The 14,010-nt window shown below is 37.7% G+C and overlaps 2 protein-coding genes across 3 annotated transcripts in view; one reads left to right on the forward strand and one right to left on the reverse strand.

Annotated features, from left to right (window-relative positions):
- Positions 1-703: 703 nt before the first annotated feature.
- LOC128527858 (carbohydrate sulfotransferase 8-like) overlaps positions 704-14,010 on the reverse strand; it is a 106,384-nt gene continuing 93,077 nt past the window's right edge. Inside the window, exons 3-4 of the mRNA XM_053500484.1 lie at positions 4,040-4,077; positions 704-2,061 (exon numbers count right to left, since the gene is read on the reverse strand). Coding sequence (XP_053356459.1) covers positions 973-2,061; positions 4,040-4,077 — 1,127 coding nt within the window. The 3' untranslated portion in view covers positions 704-972. The remainder of the gene's footprint in view (positions 2,062-4,039; positions 4,078-14,010) is intronic.
- LOC128527859 (high choriolytic enzyme 1-like) lies at positions 5,324-11,140 on the forward strand. 2 transcript variants are annotated; one of them, XM_053500487.1, is made up of 9 exons: positions 5,325-5,406; positions 5,756-5,831; positions 7,176-7,233; positions 7,455-7,610; positions 8,811-8,928; positions 9,261-9,439; positions 9,541-9,622; positions 10,724-10,848; positions 11,007-11,140. In XM_053500487.1, coding segments are annotated over exons 2-9 (783 nt in total). In that variant the 5' UTR covers positions 5,325-5,406; positions 5,756-5,768; the 3' UTR covers positions 11,009-11,140. The 2 variants fall into 2 exon arrangements, with proteins under 2 accessions (XP_053356461.1, XP_053356462.1); XM_053500486.1 differs by lacking the exon at positions 11,007-11,140 and having other exon boundaries at positions 5,324-5,406; positions 10,724-10,856.

Genomic DNA, 14,010 nt, shown 5'->3' on the forward strand with positions numbered 1-14,010 from the left:
ACAAATTAAACAGTTTCTACATGTGCCCCCTCAAGTTAAATGGGCATGACACCTCTGATTAGAATGCCTGTGAAGCGGTGTATACGAATGGTATATATGGTTACAAGTCCCAGTGCTGTTATACTCTATATCAGCACTCACTGAAATTCTCTTGTTCAATCAGATTATTTGGTTAAAACTAACTGTTTAAAAACCCCACAGATGCTGATATTCAGTACAACAGCACGACCTTAAGTGTGATATTGCTTTTATACAACAGTTCCACAAACCCCATTTATTTTCAACAGGTTATGATTTGTTAGTTTATTGAATCAGTTACGTATTTGGCTCTGCCATCACATATCCTTCCCTGACTGGCAGAATCTTGCTGTTAGCAACCAACAGGTAGTGTAATTGTTTAAACATCTAATGCGAAAATACAATTTGAACAGTTTCTACATGTGCCCACTCAAGTTGAATGGGCATGACACCTCTGATTAGAATGCCTGTGAAGCGGTGTATACGAATGATACATATGGTTACAGGTCCCAGTGCTGTTATACTCTATATCAGCACTTACTGAAATCCTCTTGTCCAATCAGGGTTCTTGGTTAGAACTAACTGTTGTATAATTCAATTAAATAATTGCAAGTGTTACCTTTAAGTAATATTATAAAAGTGATGAAAGGACAAGGGATTAAGAGCTTAATAAAGTGTGAATCAGCCTGTTTTCATAATTCTGCAGTGTATTAAAAGTGCATACTTAAGCACAAAACAGTAAATTAGTTCTTTTTAGTCACTTCCACTACTGTATGTTCGAATCCCAGTAGGAATGTATTAGTTGCAGAACTATTGGTGTGAAGTCAGAAATTGTCTGATAATTTGAAGCAGTTAGAAAGAACTACTGCTATGTACGGTAAATTCCACACTGTAATAATCTCATATTTTTTGACAACTTAAACAACAGCAACCATCACTATATTCAGCAGTTAATCAATACACATCTTCAAAAGGTTTGGAGTAGTTGAACATCAGATAGTCCATATAGTAGAAGTCATAAACCCTTTGCCTGTCTGAGGCACTGAGCTGCGTGAAGTAACGCTGCATGATGTGTGAGGAAGTCCTTGCAGCTTCTGGGTTTCTGTCCTTAAAGGTGGGGAACGTGAGGTTCTTTGGAGCACCCAGTCTACGCAAGAGGAAGTTAGCTTCCTCCTCGATAGTCTCAAACTTCCCGATGAAATCGTAATCAAGCAGGCATGGGCTGCAGAGCTGACTTACTGGCTCCCAGTGGATGTCCATGCCGATAGGACGGTGGACATCCAGCAGGTATCGGATAAACTCCTGAAAAGTGACACCGCTTCCTGTCCTGAGTGCCGACTTAGACGCGTTCACCCTGTACTTGGAGATTATGGGCTTGCCGAAGACAGGGTGGTAGTATGAGTTCGGGCTCTCGAATTTGTCCCGGAATGCCGAGACCAGACGCTCCATCGGCTCCCGAATGAACAGAACCTTGGTGTAGGAACGGAGGCGCTCAGACACTGCGTGCTGCTCGAAGCCATCTAGTCGAGTCAAGCGGTTGCTGTAGTGAACAGTGTCATGGTTTATGTTATTTGTAGAGGATGCGACACCGGCAAGTACCATCAGCACTCGTTTCCAATTGGAGCAGCCTGCTTTGGGGACTTCACAGTAAAGCAGCTTGTGCCTGTCCTCTACATAGATACGAGACACGTGATGCGGTGTTATCGTTCGTGTGATGTTGCTCCGGTATTTAGCGCAGACTTCCTTGATCAGGCGATGACGAGTTTTCTGCACATGGTAAAAATGCTGCCAGCTCTTGGGTGTAGGCTCTGACGAAGATAATGATGATGATGATAATGAGGGGTTGGATAGCGACCGGATCCCTGCACTGGCCTGGAGACGTTTTGTAACGCGACGATTTGCTTTGTTCCAGCTGAAAGCCGGAAACTGCATCGGTGAGATATAGTTATCGGCACTCGGTTCATCAGTGTTGATGTGTTGTCCCTCCAATGGGACTGCGGTCATGCTGCCTGTCGTATTGCCGTCCTGCTGGGGACACAGCTCCTGTACACGAGAGAAAAAGATAATACTGGACGAATATGACATTGAAGATGTTTAGTTACATAGAGGCATTTTCACATGATTAATATTTTAGTAATACTGATCTGCTGTTCTTTAATCAGCCATGTGATGGTGCACTTTCCTTACTCGTCATATAAAACGGCCTACTGATTCTTTACTGATCCATCTTGGTAATCAATTCAAGATCATAAACCAGCTGTGTAGTACTCAATATTAATGGCGTAACAGCACATGGTAATTGACGTTTATTCCACCAGAATTCCTAATTGATTGTAATAATATTTTCCACCTGCCTCATGTTATCTACTATAAGCAATACTTCTTAGCGGGAATTAATTTTGCTTCTGATGTATTATTTTTTTTTTTTGCAGGGTATTGCCATATTTACTGTGATTTCATTTCTTTGTTATATAGTTTATATTTTAGACTTCGGATTTCTTTCTCGGTCACATGCCAAGTCACTCATCTTTGGGTTTTGGCGTTTATCATTTAAACTCCCTTTACCTTAAAGCTTTCAAACAAAACATGGCATTGGTGCTAAAACCAGGTGTCTCACCCAGGTTCATATACAGTAGGATCATACAACGGCATTTTTCATAATATGCTTCTAATCTCCTGATCCATGCTAAATTCGTAAATATGCTATACATTTATATTTTTATCACATAAAAAGAAACACATTTTGCTGAATAGAATGTCATGCCTTTTTATGTCCATAGTTGTTCTTTTTTAAATTTAAATCTTCCAATGATCTCGACTGTCATTCAGATGAAATTTCGCCAACTAAAGTTTCATATGGAAAGAACAAAATCTGAAAAAGTGTATTATTCCAAAATGCAAAATTGTTAAGATATTGCAACATGAAATCGACATGGTTACGGACACTACAGATTTTTTGCTTTTTAAGCTTTTATCAAAAAACACTTTAAGTAACAATTTTAGAGGTCATATACTTCTAGAAGCTTACACCAATTTTACTATCATAAAGAAATATGAATCATTAGCGTTTTAAATGACTGTTTGAAGCGAGATGCTGAAAAATTGCCATTTTTGGGGGAACATACAGTATATAATCATCTGTATTATACGTATAACATAAAGAAATTAATCAACTTTAATTCTTTCCAGCGAGGATTCTGGACCAATTAACAATTGAGGTAGCTTTACATACCAGTTCCTGACCTTTGTTTTAGTCAGTCAAGTTTATTTAACTTGATAGAAACCAGTAAATCGAATCATCCAATAAACCAAAACACAATTTTTCAGCGTTAACTCCATATTACCATACATTGCTTTGGGCAAGACGATCTGGGAATTGACTTTGTGTTAGGATTAAAATAAAGATAAAGAGTGAGCGTCTCGGTCTGTCGCCTGAGCTTCATTACACATGTCGATATTGGGAGAGACGCAGACAAACATACATACTGGAAGCTTACACTTTAGAAAGTTCTCCAGTTTATGTACAGGACAGACACAGTAATTAAGTTTTCAGCTAAACAACTCGTGTCACGTACATCCATTATATTAAAGGACAGAAGTCATTAACATGTTCAAAGGAAACAAGAGGGTTCTGGCGAGCTGTTGGATGATTATATCTATAATATATCTATATATGAATAATTCCCTTTATACTGTAAATAAGGAATGAGGAAGTGCTTGAAAGCATTTGACATCATCTAGGGGAAATGTTCGGATACACTAACAGTTTGAGAACAAATAAAGAAAAGCACTTTCGAAGGAGTGTCAGAAAATAGAAATATCTAAAAAGATTTTCCACTGGGTGAACTGCATACACCAAGTTGACTCTGGACGATTCGAGAAATTGACGTAATGGCTTTTAGATGCTTCTGATTGGCCCACTGTCACAAATAGTACTTAAGTAGAAGTGCACCTACAGTACAGTATGGCAAACAACTTGGCCAAAACCTCCAAAATCCTGTATATAGATTTATTCTCTCACCTCTCTTATCTGCCATGCCAAGCCATCGAAATGGACCCCTGAAAAACAGAGAGACAGAAAAGCAAGACACTGAGTTATTAACCAACCTGTTCCCTGCATCATGACATCAGACTTTTCATTCGGACTTGAATGAAAAAACAATGACATAATGTCTTTAATCGTTTTGATGTCTAGAACCAAAATCTAGCCTTATGAAATCAAAAGGATAAGGAACTTTGTCAATAATACAGAGGTCTAAACACTATAACTGTAAAGTACACAACTACAGCATACAAAAAGGTGGTGGTTCAGTGTGTCAAGTCTCTGAGTTTTTAATCGGAAGGTCGACGGTTCGAGCCCAAGCTCCACCGCTGTTGGGCCCTTGAGCAAGGTCCTTAACCCTGTCTGCTCCAGGGGTACTGTATATCGGCTGACCCTGTGCTCTGATCCCCGCCTACTAACAAGATGCTGGAGTATCCAAAGAATAAAGAATTTACTGTGCAGTAATGTATGTGTCTTGAATGGAGGCTAAACTGAAGTATCTCTATTCTCTACCAGAACACATTCTGCATGTCAGGATGGTACATTCATGCTTATTTATTTATTATTTATTTATTTACTTTTACAAAAATAGATGGAGGTCACATTTTCATTTCAAAGTCTACTTGGCCAGGAGGAACCTCTTCTCAAAACCTGCGTTCTACAAGTTAAAATGGAGACTATCCGTGGCCACTCAAACTTCATGCTTCGCACTTTACTTGCACATTCTTGTTGATAATTCAGTGCTGTCTGCACGTTCAGCTGATTGTTTACTAGAGAAAGAATAAACTATACACATAACTACAAGTTCATACGTATAACAAGGATAGTGTGTGCCTGATTATCTGGCACATCCAGAAGCCCTCCTGGCACCCCCCTAAACCACAATCCAACCTGCTACAGATTGACATTATTTGATCTGTATTTAGGGTAGCGGGGTGCCTGGAGCCTTAGGGTACACATACAAGCACAGGAGGAACATTTAAACTCCAGACCCAAGGAGGGAATTGAACCCCCGATGGGTGACAGTGCTAACCACTACACCACCGTCTCCGCTAGTAGAGCGACTACCTTGTTTAAATCCAATCCCGTACTGATCAGGGAAAAACGACACCTGCTTTCTTAACAGCATGAGTTGATGGCCTTCTACATCTGTTTACCTTCTCTAAAAAAAGAAGCTTTTTAGTACACTACCTCCTACACACTCTCAGGAAGGAGCAGCTGTTGTTCTATATATAAGTGATAACTACAGTATATCACACTAAATAAACAGAAAAGGCTATAAAACACCACCACTTCATCGGTTCTACTGTATTATTACAATACAGTTTCGTCTTTCGAGATTTGAGGTAAGAGCATCCAATGCCAATTTGCTTTTGACACTGTCTCCGCTAAGGTGTTACTTTAATTCTTTTATTACTTTCATACTTTAATCTCGACTAATGAGATCAGTAAATCAGGTTAAAGAAAGTTTAGAAAAAAGTATGCCATTTTTAAAAGAAAATGGTGTTGGATCTGGCTAGGCATTGAAAAAACAAGAACATTATGAGGTTACCACTGTAGCCTCACATCTCCTAGCAGGCCCTCATGAGTCACATGGATAAGGGAGTTGGCGTACTCGTACTGTACCAGCTCCCAAACCAAAGGACCTAGCTGGGAACCCCCATGGTAAACTCATGTTTCTGCCTCACTCTACAGGAGGTTTCCAGTCATGTTTGTGTCTAAGGTGATTGTGGGTCTGTTGGCCCTGCTGCTGGTCTGTTGTGCAGAAGAGGTAAGAGACATACTGTACATGCAGATACAGTCAAAACATGGTGTTAGTGCTAAAAAGTACAGTACAGTAGGTGCAAAAGTGAATTTTCAGATAGGATCATATAACGTAATTTTTCATAATACCTAATGCTTCTTATCTCCTGATCCATGCTTCGTTTTTTGTAAATATGCTACACATTTATATTTTTATCAGATAAAAAGAAACACATTCGTTAAATACAATTTCACGCCCTTTTATGTCCGTAGTGTCCGTTACTTTTTTAAATTCAAATCTTACAGTGATCTTAATTGACATTCAATTACTGTAAAATTTTACATTTTACATAAGACATAAACCTGAAAAAACGTGTATTATTCTAAAATGAAAAATTGTTAAGATATTGCAACATGAATTTGACATGGTTACGGACACTACAGATTTTTTGCTTTTTTAAGCTTTTACAGTTTAAGCAACAATTTTTACAGGTCATAAGCTTCTAGAAGCTCACACCAGTTTTAGTATCAATACTCATGAAAAATATGAATAATTTGTATGGTATTTTAAATAATTATTGTTTGTTATAGCGAGACAGTATAACACAAAAAAATTGCCATTTTTGGGACGCATATAAAATCATCTCTCCGAATAGGAGAGCAACTTGAAATTTTAAACGAAGCAAGATTGGTCCCTTCCGTGTTACATAAACTTTCAGAAGTAGCTTCTCTGGCCACACACATTTTCTGTATTATATGTATAACATAAAAAATAAAATCAGCACTAATATGTGTTTTGGCCGATAGTATTGCAATTATTCATTTGATGGAGACATTTATTTAAAGTGCAGTAAAATTAAAGCTGTACACAGTTAGCACCTGTTTGAGGAATTGCCAAAACACTTCTTTGTCATCTTCTGCATTATTTTCCAGCTTCTTTACTTTTCCTTCTCTATAAGCTGGAAATACCAGAAAAGTGTGACAGCTGGTTGCTTGTCAGGTCACCTAAACACACCTTTAATCAAACCTCATGGGTCACTTATCATTTTTCTTCTTTTCTTTTTTTTCTTTTCTATGTGCTGTGTGTTTTCTGTGGATTCTGGTAAGTCATGTGCATTAATTATTTGTCAATGAAAATCCATTTTTGAGGCATCTGTCATCATAGCTGCATTGCTTAGAATGTACTCCTTTTACTGAACAGCTTTATGGCCTACAAATGGATGCATGGAATGCTTCCTTCAAATTCAGTCAAAATCAAAGGGCAGGTGCCTTCTAAATGGACTCAGGTTTTAAATACTGAATAAAACCAAAATTCTGCTAAATAAGCAATTCAATATTTGATATACTGATGTTTTGTGCAATAGCTGTTGAGGATCCGCTTGCTGATCTGTCTGTGGGAGAGCGGCTCGAGAGAGTGAACAGTAACACTGGTATGTACACACAGACAGAAAAAACACAAAATTGCATGACTGCAAAACATCTTGCAGTAAATTACTAAATTATTTAAAGCAGCAATATGTAACTTTTCAATGTGATTAAACTGGTATATTATAGTAAAATATGCATCATTTGATTATTGATGTGGTAAGACATATGTTGAAAATCATCAATTCAATAACGTATATGAAAAGCACCGTGTTTCATTTCCTAGTTCGTGGTGTAGACGAGCCCGTGCTGATTGAAGGAGACATCGCTGTTTATGATGATAATGGGAGAAACGCTGATCCCTGCACCTCCACTGGCTGCATGTGGCCCAAGTCAAGTGATGGAAAAGTCTACATTCCCTATAAAATCGCCAATCAATACAGTATGTTAGTGATGTGGATCATTATATTATATGTTGACATAATATAATAATATAATATGGTATTATCATGATACACTGCCTAGTATCAAAGTTATCACCATCTTTATGCTCCCTAGCAAATTTAAGCCTTATTGTCTGATTAGTCTCACCTACAAGTGGTTTTCTAACGGACACAGCTGTTTACTCCCAATCCTCGAGTTCTCATTACATTGTGTGTGTGTGTCTGAAAATGACCTTAGTTTCACTATTAAACAAAGCTCTGATGAACGATTCATTCTTTTTGAACGTGACTCAGAAGAAAGAGTAGTCTCAGAGAGTGATCTGTTCATTTTTTCACTGGGCACAAAACCTCCGTAGGTTATATACAGGAAACAGAAATGAGTAGTTACCTCTCGAGTCTTTTGGTCCAGATCGTTAGTTTTTCTGTCACGTGACTCCGATAGACGCTATGAAGTGCAATAGATTCAAAAGAACGAATGACTCGGACTAGAAGACTAACTGGAAGAACCGCTCAGTTCTGTTCCCTGTGTGATGCACAGCAAAGCGTCTATGGAAGTCACGTGACAAAAGAATGAACAACTCGGACCAGAAGATATGAGAGACGAGCAGCTCATTCTGTTTATCATAATAATTCATTAGCTGCATTGTAATGTTTTCATTACAGGAGCTATAGCCAAAGTTTCTGTATGTAGACGTATTGGGGACTTTATTGAAAATGTAACATTTTATTTTATTTCTGATCAAAAGAACAAAATGAACTAAATGACTCAAAAAAAGATTTGTTCATCATGATGACCGGGATTCAAAGAACTGAGTCACTAAAATGATCCAAACTTCCCATCACTAATCTCCAGTTGCAGTTTGAAGATGAAGAAGAGTTGACAGTTCAGCACTATCCTTCCAGGTCTTAATAATGCATTACCCTTCCAGGTCTTAACCCAATTCCAGTCATTAAAAAAAAAATTTTTGCCGCTTTTTTCGCTCGGGCAGTGTATAATTATTAAAACATTATTATTTTAAGTTTTTTTCTTCTATTGTTAATATAAACTGATTTGGACTCATTTTGAGTTTACTAAACACTTAGTGCTATCACATAATACACGTAATATTGCTTCAATCATGATAAGCTTATTTATATTCTATTTAAAGTAGCACATAGAGCAAAGTGAGCTAGCAAACATGTTCTCTGTAAACCCTCAGCCGATCGTGAGCGAGAGATTATCGAGCGAGGCCTGGCTTCTTTCTCTTCCATCACCTGTATCCGGTTTATTCCACGCTCCAGTGAGAGGGATTACATCAGCATTGAGTCTCTCTCGGGGTATGATTTTGCTTAAAATAACTTTGCTCCAATTGGACATTGCAACCAGGTTCTATCCATGTACTGTACACCCTATACTTAATACTATATTTACTTTAATGCATCACTTACTGCATATCACAAATATCAATACCGTATTGCTGGTTTTCCATTGCGCATATTGTGAATAGATTCAGATTCCTAACATTTGAAAGAGTTATTTTTACCTGATTAGGTTAAATGATGAATATTATGTTTAAATAACGCACACTAACAAGGCAGAAGCTAATATGAAAAAAAAGCTTAAGAAAAAAGCGAAGTATAATAACTGATCAGTATTCTCATTTGGACAGATGTTACTCTAAAGTTGGACGTGTCGGTTATGCACAGACCTTGTCTCTAGCTCGGAGCGGCTGTGTCTACCACGATACCGTCCAGCATGAGCTTCTTCATGCCCTGGGATTTAACCATGAACAGACCCGCAACGACCGAGACAGCTACATCCGTGTTGCCTGGGAGAACATTATGGAGGGTATTCAACCTTTTCAGTATAATTTTTTTTACAGAACAAAAAAATGACTTAAACTTTTCTGGGATTTACTGTTTTATTCATTGGGGTTGTGTCCTCATCAGGCAAAGAGCACAACTTCAACAAGAAGGCCACCCTGAACCAGGGTACTGCTTATGACTACAACTCCGTCATGCAATACCACAAGTCAGTGAATCACTAAGCAACTACCTAATCAATTGTAAGCCAAGTCAGGTATTAAGTCACACAGGTTAATTTTGCACTATGGCGAATAGAGGGCAGTAGGAGGAACGTACATAGATTACGGATGGAATAGTACATAGTAGGAGGACAGTACATAGATAGTTTTGATTTTAACAAAGTCGTTGATAAATACCATGTCTTTCTGATCCTTCAACAGACTTGAGAAAGTTTTGATCCTAAACATTGTTCTAAATCACTTAAATGAAAACTATCCAAAGTGGTTACTTAAGTAACCATTTTTTTTGCTAAAAAAATGCACTGCTGGCAAAGTTACACTATATAGACAAAAGTATTTGGCCAAACCAGCAATGATATTATATCCAAATACAAACAGTACAGTACACGTCAATATGGAGTTGGTCCCCCTATAGCGGCTATAACAGCTTGCACACTTCTTGGAATGATGTCCACAAGATTTTGTAGTGTTTTTGTGGGAATTTGTTCTGTGGAGAATTTTTGAGGTCAGTCAGTGAGGTTGGATGAGAAGGCCTGGCTCACAATCTCTGTTCCAGTTCATCCCAAAGATGCTTGATGGGGTTGAGGTCAGGGCTCTATGTTGGGGCCAGTCAAGTTCTTTCACACCGAACTCATTAAACCGTGTCTTTATAGTCTTTTTTTTGTGCACTGAGGCACAGTCATGTTGGAATCAAAGAGGACCTTCACCCAACTGTTGCGTCAAAGTTGGAAGCACAGCATTGTCCAAGATATCTCGCTATGCTGAAGCAATAAAATTGCCCTTATTTGGGGATAAGGGGCCTGACTGTAACACCTGAATTCAATAATTAACAAGTTTGGCCTGAAGTCGTAAAGTAACTTACGAATGACTATATTTCAACATGATCTTGGTATCAAAATGGAGCTTATTGAAGCAGGAATCTGAAAATGTGACGAAATATCTGATTTGATGTACCAGGTTACAATGTTGTTTGTTTTGTATAATTTTACAAGTGACTTGCTGTTTTAGTTTAGTTTAGTTTAGTTTAATGAGCTTACGAATGACTTCAAAACAAATAAAAATAATTATGTTATTATTTCTTATTTCAGAACTGCTTTTTCTAAGAATGGCCAGCCCACCATGATCCCCATTCCTGACCCCAATGTGCCCTTCGGAACAGCCAAGGAAATGAGCCAAAATGACATCCTGAGACTCAACAGACTCTACCAGTGCTGTGAGTAGTTCAGCTGCACAGTTGGAGCAATAGTCAACCTTTACTGTATGCACTACTGAAGTATGCAATGTATTTACGGCTTCTGTTATAAAATGTTATAAATCAGACTTAATCTAAAAAGATTTCAATGTAATTTTAAACATTATTGTTGTGTACAGAAAATGCAGAAAGGCAGTATTTCTTCTTGACCTCTCTTCTTGATTGGATACCTTCAGAGGGATAACCAGTAGTTTTGTTGACAGTTTAAAGCAGTTTAATTGTTTTTCCAGAAATAAAAGAACTTCAATTTAAACACTGGACTCGTTTGTTTAATTCAGTTTTATCGATAACATTTGCCTAAACTCCTAACAAAGATCTTTGAGGTCCACAAAGGCTTGCATTGTATTAGGATTCCTCTTGAGAGAGTTCATCTGCTTGTTGAGCATGCCAGGTAACGTGGCGGCAATAAAACTGAATCTCCCGATTAATCTGCAATGAAAACTTACAAATCTAAGGAAGCATTGCAGTTCTTTAATGGGGTGGGAGCTGGCCAACTTGGCACTGCTGACACCCTGTTCTTGTCAAAATGTTCTTGCCAATAAGAACTTTCTGGAAATGAAGTCAAATTTTTCTGTTTTAATACAGACTTCATGCTCTAGGCGTTGTGATAGAATTTGTTTTCCCTGACTGGTGTGTATGTTGCGTGGATTTATTTCCCCAGCACGTCCTGTAGCATGTCATTGATTAGAAGTTAGCCCATGTGGCATTGCCTCATATTCACGGCAGGCAGAGGTTATGCATCCATTCTGGTGACGAGACATGGATTTATCACTACAACGGCAGAGAGTAAACAGCTCCATACTGTCGACACTTTGTTTTCAGGTGTTAAAGCGCATCCTCTCTATAGTCCTGATATCCTGATCTTGTTTGGTCGCCTGAAAGCAGCACCATTAGGATGAAGATTCACTTCTAATGAAGAAGTGAAGACAGTGGTACATTTTTGGCTTGCAGCTCAGCCATAAACATGTTTTAATAAGGGGAATACGAAAGCTTGTTGACAGATGGACAAAGTGTTTTGAAAAATGAGGAGATTATGTCAAAAAATGATGTATTTGTCTTTTCTAAAATTTAATTTAAATCAATTCTATCATAGTTGACTCACCCTTATATATTTGTTTGAACATGGGCTACAGGAAGTGTTACCATATAAGGAATCAGGAAGCACAATGAGGGCATAAAGGTATGGATAATATAACACCTCACAGGATGTAATTGTGAAACCAAAGACATGGTCAGAGCAATTATACTGTACAATTAGTGCCAGAAATCATTTGTTGAGAACTTTTGAATTTGCTTTATTGTGGTGTTAGTGTAGAACTGAGATACAGTGGATAGAGGACTTGCAGTTGCCTGTCAGTTTGCCCTTTGCTAGTATGAATGGTGACCCTGCACTCATCCAACATCCAAATATGGACGAGACATCGGGAATCAATGAGAGACAACCTTTAAACCACCAACCCGCTTCGTCCTGTGGGAGAACAGAAAGCCTGAGAGAGCTGAGGATTCTCGGCCATGCTGCAAGTGTAACCAACGGTTAGACGTGTTTTACTGATGTCAGTAATTTGAATATTTGTGCGAGCACCTGGATAATATTTGCACAAGACATTTTTTGCACACGTGTCCATGCCACACAAAGCACCAGTCCCAAATCTTTTTTTTTTTGGTGAGAGAGATTGGAGGCTGTCAGTGGCTCAAATGTCACACACAGAATAGCGTGAACTTGCCAGCATTAGCCAGAGAGCCTTGAGGGAAATACATACCTCTCTCTCTCTCTCTCTCTCCTTTTTTCTTTTTACAATCAAAACCTCACTCATGAGCTCACACAGAGAGGAAAAAGAAGTGAAAGGTTGATATGCAGTATTAAGCCTTTCTGATGAATAAGAAAACATGAGCTCTGCATGAGATGAATTCCTGTGTCTGAGTTACTGAGGTTGGTTTTAATTCGGAGTTGTACAGAAGACTGATCTATTATATTAATTACAATATATAATAATAAAAAATTTGCTTATAATAACCTTAAAACTCAAGTAGCACAGATCTGTGCCACCAGCAACACAGCACATTGTAGATCAATGACGATAAAAAAGTATATATATATATATATATATATATATATATATATATATATATATATTGCTGGTATGTGTATTTTGGGTTTTGGATTGGTGAGGTAGAACAAAAGTTATCATTACTTTTATAACGTGTAAATTTTAAATGTAACAAAAATGTAGAACTCAAAACAAAATAAGCACATTATTATTATTATTATTATTATTATTATTATTATCAGTGTTGGGGGACGTTACTTTTTAAAGTAACTAATTACATTACAAAATTACTGCCATTAAAAAGTAATCAGATAGATTACAGCGTTACTTTCTGATAAAAGTTAACTGCTTTTCCATTGCAGAAAATAAAAACTCCTTTGTTATTCCTTATGCATGTTGTTTATAATTATTATACCATCATCACTTAGTGAAGTTTGGCCCATAATCTGTTAACTACTAATACCCCTAGTCCCGCATCATCCGCACCGAGCTCCCTGACCTACACTCGATCTACAGCAAGTGCTGGACCAAGGCCAGGAAGATTGTGAAGGACCTTAGCCACCCCAACAATGGACTGTTCATTCTGTTGCGGTCTGGGAAGCGATTCCGCTTCCTGAAGGCCAACACAGAGAGACTGAGGAGGAGCTTCTTCCCGCAGGCGATAAGGTCTCTCAATCACATCACACCACACAGGAGTAATGTCTTTTAAACATTGACACTGACTGGACAATCATGGACACATTCTTGCAATACATATTTACATATCTGAAGCCATTGCACATGTCACTTTATACAATACATGTTTACCTGCCATTGCACATGACACTTTGCCACTCTGACACTTTAAGATATTTCAATGACACTTTAAAACACTTAAAATCTTTTTTTTTTATATATATATATATATATATATATTTCCCCCCATATTCCTATATTTTATTATTTTTACATGCCCTTATTTGTACAGTTGTTAATTTTACTAGTTACATTTATTTTCCTTTGTATTTTATGTTATTTCTTTTATTAATATTTATTCCTTATATATAGTTTTTTTATTTTCTTTTTAAGGTCACCG

This window comes from Clarias gariepinus, chromosome 7, assembly GCF_024256425.1.
Source record: "Clarias gariepinus isolate MV-2021 ecotype Netherlands chromosome 7, CGAR_prim_01v2, whole genome shotgun sequence".
Classification (NCBI taxonomy): Eukaryota; Metazoa; Chordata; class Actinopteri; order Siluriformes; family Clariidae; genus Clarias; species Clarias gariepinus.